This window comes from Melozone crissalis, unplaced genomic scaffold, assembly GCF_028551555.1.
Source record: "Melozone crissalis strain CALT ecotype California unplaced genomic scaffold, PUWL_Pcris_2 ptg000005l_1, whole genome shotgun sequence".
Lineage (NCBI taxonomy): Eukaryota > Metazoa > Chordata > Aves > Passeriformes > Passerellidae > Melozone > Melozone crissalis.
In genome coordinates, this window is record NW_026535783.1 from 50402501 (window position 1) to 50410618 (window position 8118).

At 40.7% G+C, this 8118-nt stretch overlaps 1 protein-coding gene across 1 annotated transcript in view; it reads right to left on the reverse strand.

Moving 5' to 3' along the window:
• The window catches only part of TBCA (tubulin folding cofactor A), a 25975-nt gene extending 18432 nt beyond the window's left edge, over positions 1 to 7543 (reverse strand). Inside the window, exon 1 of the mRNA XM_054285212.1 lies at positions 7444 to 7543. Coding sequence (XP_054141187.1) covers positions 7444 to 7496 — 53 coding nt within the window. The 5' untranslated portion in view covers positions 7497 to 7543. The remainder of the gene's footprint in view (positions 1 to 7443) is intronic.
• Between the last annotated feature and the right edge of the window lie 575 nt (positions 7544 to 8118).

The following is an 8118-nucleotide window of genomic DNA, read 5'->3' on the forward strand; positions in this document are numbered from 1 at the left end:
TACTAGAACAAAGAGTCACAATTAAAATAGTGGTATAAAATATTTTGCAGCCGGGTCAGATATTAAAAAAAAAATCTGTAAAGAAGCTTCATTTTTAGATATATTTTATTGCAGTCTACACATACAATGCTTTCTAGCAAGCACTGGCAGTTCTACAAACTATCACAAAGTGTATGAAAACTCTTGATTTGAGGCACATGGCAAATAATTATGGTACCAACTAGTGACTAAATTTTCGTTTTCCCCCCTTAAAAATACATCTATGACCCAGAAATCCTCAAGTCCTTCTCCTTTATAACACCAAATGTTAAAGAAGTAAAAACTGACAAACAACTGCATACAGTAAGTATTAGCTCATTCTTCAAGTCTCCATTCATATTAGCTCTTTTCAGATATACATAAATGTTCAACTGAAGTGAAGGCTCCCACATGCCTGAATTAAATCTACTGACCTCAAGCTTGCGAATTTCCTTAGGTTATTTTTCATGGACCATGGAAAAGAGGTCTATACCCCTAGAAACAACAGATTAAAATAACCCAAACAGAATAAAAATATTTTACTATAATCTCCCAGTCTTTCACAATGAAAAAGTAGAAACATAAGATCCAGTTACTCTACACCTTGTCTCTATTGTCTGTGAGTAGTTATCTACTAGGGAAAGAATATAAAGAAACAAATAAAGGGACATTTCTGGTGGCATACCTGCCTCTAGAAATCAAGTTAAGAACTTTTTATCACTGAACAACTAAACCATAAATGTTTTTACAGATAAGAGGTCAGCTCCTAGCTATGGCTGCTGCCCGTTAAAATTCTTTACACATTTGACTTTCATATCACTTAACACTTAACTTAATAACTTCACCATTTCTGTTTTCTCTGTAAGTAATCATTTTATAATTTTAAAGCTGGAGACTAAACCCAGAAGAGCCCAAAGGGCTTGACAGAATCTTAAGGTAGAAGGAGAAAAAAATTCCTTTCCATATCATTATGATTTACTTCCTTATCCATTTTCCTTTAGTCATTCTGTCTCCCCCACCTCAGCTCCCCAACCTGAAGAGCAAAATAACACCAGATAGTTCGAGATAGTAAAAAAGCTGACCACTGGTGAACAGAGGTCTTCTGCCCAGGCTCTAGCAAACATCTCCGCCAGCAATAATGTTCAAATGATCTCTCCATACCAAAACTGCAGGAAATTAGTACAATGAACAAAACAAAAAAAACCCAACAAACAAAACAACAATCACCCCTCAAAAAAAAAAACACCACAAAACCAAAAACAACAAAAGCAAAACAAACAAACCCCTAACAAACCAAAGCCCAAATAAACAACCACATAAGAGTTTTTCTCCTGTGCTAAGCAAACTGAGTGAGCTCAGCAAAAGGCTTGACTAGCATCAGAAACCAGAGAAGGAAATGAGATCTCCAAACTTAGAATCACTTTGATTTCTCAAGGGACTTCACCTCCAGTCTGCTTAGGGTGCAGAGTTGCAAGTGCTGCTCTAACTTCCAGCTGCTGCAGAAAGAGCCCCAAATTGACCTTGTTTCTCACTTCACAAAGGCACCTACATTCTCACTCCAATCCATATATATCAACACTGTCATCTCCTGTCGTCATCATTAGCAGTAGCAAGCAAATCCACCTCTCTGATCATAAGAAGGGCAGTTTATCTGAAATTTGACAGATGAAAAAATTATGTACAATGAGAGTTTTCTGCATGTATAATGAACTTAGGATCCTCTGTACATAAGACAAAAATACTACCTTCTTCCACAGTCACAGACAGGAAATACTAATGGATGCCTAGAATAAAAGTGGTAAAATGGTACAAGGACAGAGCAAGCACATGCTGCTACTCCTAATGTTCCCCCAACATCCAGTAGCTGCTGACAATTCAGATTCTACATAAGGTAGAAAGGCACCTGTGTGCTTAAGCCACCAAATACAGACTTCTTTCCAGTATTAGAAAAATCAACACAAGAAACATTTTCCTGGCTGGACTGAGCAAGCAGACCTCTGAAGAAGATGAGGGGAAATTGCTCAGTTTCGCTATTGAGCAATTCACTATGTCCTATTCACTAGGGCAAGCATTTCTTCAGAACTGATGTTACCATTAACCACTGTACATGCTAATATGCCATGGATTCAGCCTATGAGCACAGAGTGACAGTAGTGACTAGATAATGAGATATCTATGCTAACTTAGCTCAAACTCAGAAGTCCATAACAGTGTAGCTTTACAAGGCACAGCTTTTTTTACTTCCAGTATAATAAACTTTTTATATAAATATTAGTATTACTATTAATAATAGTAATTTTTCTTTTAGTATAATATATTAACACTATGCACAATTATAGGGCAAGTAATCCAGCAACTGCAGTAACACCAGCAATATGCTAATCACTACCTGCAGAGTTTAAAGTATCAGGTCCCTAATCTGAACCTGTTATTTTAAAAATTTTACTTACACACACTCTTGGGTTCACCAAGGCTACATAAGAATACAAACTTTACAGATTAAAGGGCCCAAGAGAAAAAGCCAAGGAAGGATGAAGAAATACTTGACCCAGTTATGCAAACTGCCATATTTTCTTAGCCATGAGAGCCTACTTTCTCATTTAGATAGGATATCAAGTTTATGAGCTTATTTTCTTCTTCTAGTGACAAAACCATCACCAAAGCTAAAACTTCTCTTTTAAGACTCAAGATGTAACAATACATGAGTATATATGCATAATTTTCAGCCCCCTCTGCATCTAACAGCTTATAGAACGGTTAGATTTATCATAACATTTCAGGATAACTTTGCAAGCTTGGATTCTCTCAAGGATCACTACTGTAAAAAAGATGAAAATCCGATACATGATTTTCTAAGTCAGAAAATTATTTCAAGGTAAAGTAAAAAAGTTTTGTATCATCTATGTTACTACAAGTCTCTCTGAATCTTCAGGGCTTCACTTGTTCTTGCCTCTACAGAAAGTTGTAAATGCTAAGAAGCACAAGAGCTTCGGTTTTAGATTAGAACAAGAAGTGAAGCCTCTGATGTGGTAACAATTTGGGTTGCCAAAGATCTTCACTTTATAATCCAGGCATCATCTTCAGACAAGATGATGTTGTTTTGGTGAAAAAAACCACAGAAACTACTTCCTTCCCTGTAGGCCCCTCCCAGCTGGGAGTAACTGTAAGTGCTACAATAATGAGAAAAATTAGAATTGCAGTCATATTATGTGTGCAGGCACTTCACAATGCATCAGAAAGATTTACTAGAGTTAAAAGAAAAAACATGGAATGCTCTGGTCTTGAATGAGATTTCCACCTATAAGATATATATAATTCAATAATACTTAAAATCAAGTCAGGATGGATTATGGTTGTTAGCATAGCTGAAATTCACCTCCTGCATAAAAAGCACTACCATAAATTTAATACCACTTTTTTAGATTTCCCATGGATCCACATTCTAATTCAACAGAAAATAATTCTTTATAACTGTTTTATCTACATAGGTGAGCATGTGGCTCGCCATGAAGAAAAACAAAAGCACTACAATATGCATAAAGCCACCAAACTGGTACTACCAAGCAACTGGAACTACTGTACCTCCAAACTTTTAACTGAAGGTTAAAAGCCACAGGTTTGCACATATTCTCACCCAAATGAAAATTTTAAAAAAGGAAAAAAAGCTTTCCTAGGTAATATTGTATCATTAACAACACTTATGGCTGTAAACCTGCTTGAGCATGTTTTAATTTGCCAGCTAAAACGATAACATTAATAGATTATTATGGTCAGCATCGACATGCATAAGACAGTTTTGCTTAGGGGGCAGAATATAATGGTACGGTTTGTTGCTGTGAAGTTAAAACTTGTATTGAAAAGAATTATAGAAATAAGAAACCCGTCAAAAAATCCGCAAGGTTTGTTTCTAGACCTTCCAACTAATTATCCATGTGGGTAACTATGTATGTCACAGACGTTACCTCAGACAACATCTACGTGCAGGTGCGCTCTTTTCTCAAACCACATAAAGTAGGGGGTTTTATGTGGGAAAGAGACTATGTTAGTAAGTCTCAAAGAATTTAAGCAGTCTTCAAACGCAGGGCCAACTCAAGACTTTATGTATCTGATCCTGATGTCAGGAGCAGTACAAAAGGTACTTAAGACATATTTAAGTAGCTCTGAACCACAATTACCACACTTGGCTAACACTGAACCCAAATTTAAAACTTCAGGACTGAGCTGCTGACAACCCTAGGCAATTGTGCAGATGCACACTCTGCACTCTGAAAAGGGCTTGGGGAATCAGCTTGTATCCAACACACATTCTGTATATTCACTCTTGAATCTCTGAGCTCTCAGACGTGTAGCATACACACATTAAATCGCTTTATCATGCTGACTCAGTGGAGTTGAGCAGCCCTGCAGATCATTCCTCAGTACCCAAACGAGATATCCTAGCCCTTCCCATTAATTGAGCTAACAAACGGTTGTTGCAGACAATCTTCTAATTATAAAAAGAACAAAGAAGAGAGACCTGAGTTTCTCATCAATACATTGGTTCTATGAGTCACAGTGAGGATCTATGGCTAATGGGCAACATGCAAGAAAGCAGCCATTCTTCATATATGGTGGACAGAAGATGGAGAAGATTTCTGACTTACACTACAAAAAGCAAATTTCTTGAGAAACCAAGAACACAAATCAGTTTTGTCCTTGAATTAGCAATACAGTGAACAAGGAGCGAAAAGGAGTCCTTGCGTTGTTCATACTTCTCTTACACAAAATACATCCTGAACTCGCGAGTAAAATAATTCAGTTTAAGAGAATTGTTCACATTTATATTTAAAATCAGACCAACAGTTTTGTGTAACTTGTAGAATTTCCTGTGCTTGGAGCAAGGGGGAGAATCAGTGTAGACTGCTTTGCAGTATGATGCTATTTCACAAAGAGAAAAAATAGTATCAACACCAGTGCAGCAGGCAAATGAACAATTTTGTGAAGATACCAGTTTTAGAATGGTAAATTAAAAAAAAAAAAAAAAAAAAAGAAGGAACTGCTTCACAAAAAATCAATACACTTTCCCCATAGGTTCATCATGTAAAATTCTATAATCAGGGCTTGTAGATTTGTAATTATGGTATGTCAGCCACATTTAAACAAGCATGTTAAAAGATTGTTAAAGTTAAACTAACACAATTGCAATGTGAATTGTCTTAGTCTCATTCTAATCTACTCGTGTCACTTCCACTTAATCAGATGGAAACTATGGGCAAATGTCAGTGCTATTTTCAGGCAACTGGACTTAATTTGTTTGTGAGGGTTTTCAAAATTATTTCCAATCTGAAATGCAAATAAGGTATTTTAGAAGGGTTTTTTTCTCTAATCAATTCTCTCACTATCCAGCAGGTAGTTGCTTGGATTTATTGAGAGCAAAACTATTTTTTGAAGAGAATTAACAAAAAGGATTGCTTGCTATGACATAAGCCACAAATACAGAAAACGTAACTACTCTTGCTCATCAAATCTACTTCTTTTGAATTACAAACTATTGAAAGTATAAAATTACCAAGAGCCTGGCTATCAGATTTGCCAAAAGCAAAAGATCTCCGTATTTCTAGTTTAAATTTCTTTCACTGATACACAGCAATATAAGAAATGTGCAAGCAAGTAAATTACCTACAACCTAAAACACAGTCCCTCGAGAGGAGTACACAAAGAATTTATGACTTGCAGCTAAAAAAATACCAAAGCAGAACAGAAGCTTCATTCTTAGCATGGAAAAAAAGTGACGTGTTAGGTAACTAATGGAAAAAAAAAAAGTTACAACAGATGATTAGCACAAGTCAAACGAAATGTCTAAAAAGCTCTCTATATCCTGTTAGTTCTCAACCCCTACCTTTTTTGATATATTCTTAAAGCCTGAGCACTGAACATGGTTAGAAATCATTATTATATGCTAGATTCCATGTGATTTTCTAACCAGAAAACAGAAAAAAAAAACCTAATTAAAATTAACTGAAGCGCTAAATCAGTCACTGTATAAAATGCTTACTAAGCCTCTGTGCAATTCTTCTCATACACCAGGAAAAAATGCCTACGGAGTTGTTCTAGTTCAAAATAAGAGGAAAACGTTAATGTTCCCAAGCTGACACAAGTCACAGGTATACCCACTGCAGCAGAATGCATAACTAGGCTTCTGGTTAGAGAAGGAAGGGTGGGGTGTGACAGAGCCATACCTCTTGTATCTGTACGCAGCTGTCACAGACCGGGGAGCTGTTGCTGTATCATGTCCCCACAGGGAGTTAAGATAACATTCTTCTTCTCCCCTTTTTTTTTAAAGCTACCTTTACTTAGAGAATGCCAGCTGCTGCAGAGTAACTGTAGATATGCCTGTTGCTACTACACAAAACACTCAAGTTTACTTGCTTATTCACATGGACGTTCTCCAAAAGCAAATCTGGATCATGCTGACTGCATTTGTATTGTTTACCCAAACGTTTTCATCCTTTCTTTGTATTAGCTCTGAAATGCCTAGTTGTGTGGTTTGCTCCTACACTCAGAGATTCTGAAGTGCCTTACCCAACACCAACAGTGATAACTTTTCTAGTCTTCAAGTCTGACCTTTCAAAGTGAATCAAGTATAAGAAAATATCTTACTGACAGGAATTTGCAAAGTCATAACACAAAGCTGATGATATAAAATTGCACTATATAACATCCTCACCCAGCACACATGCTAATTCTTGTCTCTGCCTGAGACAGCAGTCTTTGTAGCCTTAATAAACTCCAGCGTGACCAGTGTTTATAGCAAGAGCGATCCGGACAGATACACTTCTCTTAAAAACTACGACTCCGTTGAAACCAGGGAAGATCAAGGCTCTGCTGAAGAATCTACCAGGAATGCCCAGGGAGATGGTGGAGTCCCCATCCCTCGTGGTGTTTTAGGAAAGAATGGAGTACTACGGTCTAGTTAACAAGGTGGTGATGCTCGGCCATAGGCCGGACTCGATGATCTCAGTGGCCTTTTCCAATATAATTGCTTCTCTGATGCCACTGGTTCTGCAACTTCTGAACCAGAAATATTCAACAGCAGCTTTGGTAAAAAAATAAAACAAAATGCCAAATATCTGAGGCTTCATACCTGAGGCAAGGTATGAGGCGAGACTGCCTTGCACACCGAGGGGGCTTAGGTGACTACCCTCGACTCCCAAAGACTCTAAGGAAAGGGAACGAAACAGCATTTAACCGAGACCCAGAAAAGCGCGGCCTGTTCCCGACGGCGGTACGCGAGGGATGGAAGCCCGCACCAGGGCCGCTCTCCGGCACAGCCCGCCAGCCCCGTACAGCACCGCGGGCCCGCGCCCGGTGCGGCCGGCCTCGCACGGAGCCCCGCTGCAGTCCCTCGGCCCGGCCGTGCAGGGCCGTGCCCCGGCCGCCACTCACCGCCTCACGACGCCAGTCTTAATCTTGATCTGCCTGAGGCGCGGGTCGGCCATGGCGGCGGGCGCCGTGACTGCGCAGCCCCGCGCCGCGCATGCGCCGAGCCGCCAGTCCGGGCGGCACCACCGGAGCGGGCGGGAGCGCCACCTTCCCCCCCTGCCCCGCGCAGTGGAGAGGGCCGGGCAGCGGGGCGGCGCCGTCGCGGCGGAGCCGCCCAGCGCCGGTCGAGATTGTTCGCGCACGGGGAGAGGGGTGGGAGCGGAGCCTCGGTACCGGTGTCGGAGCGGTTCCGGTCGGTACCGTGGGAGCGGAGCCTCGGTACCGGTGTCGGAGCGGTTCCGGTCGGTACCGCGATGGTGGTGGGCTGGAGAGTGACCGGCACCACCCACTCCTGACCACTGATAACGGGGTTCGCATGGCAAGCAGACATTCTTTGGTGCTGTGTTCTGCGCTTTCCCCCCATTATCAGGCCCTGAAAGTACTGTGCGCCAAGAAGGCAAACCAAACAGATTTCTTTTTCCCGTTCCACTGGCCTCAAGGTTCCTCGGCACCAGGCCGAACTCCGTTCCTTGCCCTCCTGCATATCCTGACACCCGGCCATCCCAGTGCTGTTCATGACCCTGTTGCAGCACTGACAAGCTGCAGCTCCCAGAGCAACGTCTGCCTGCAGCCCCCACA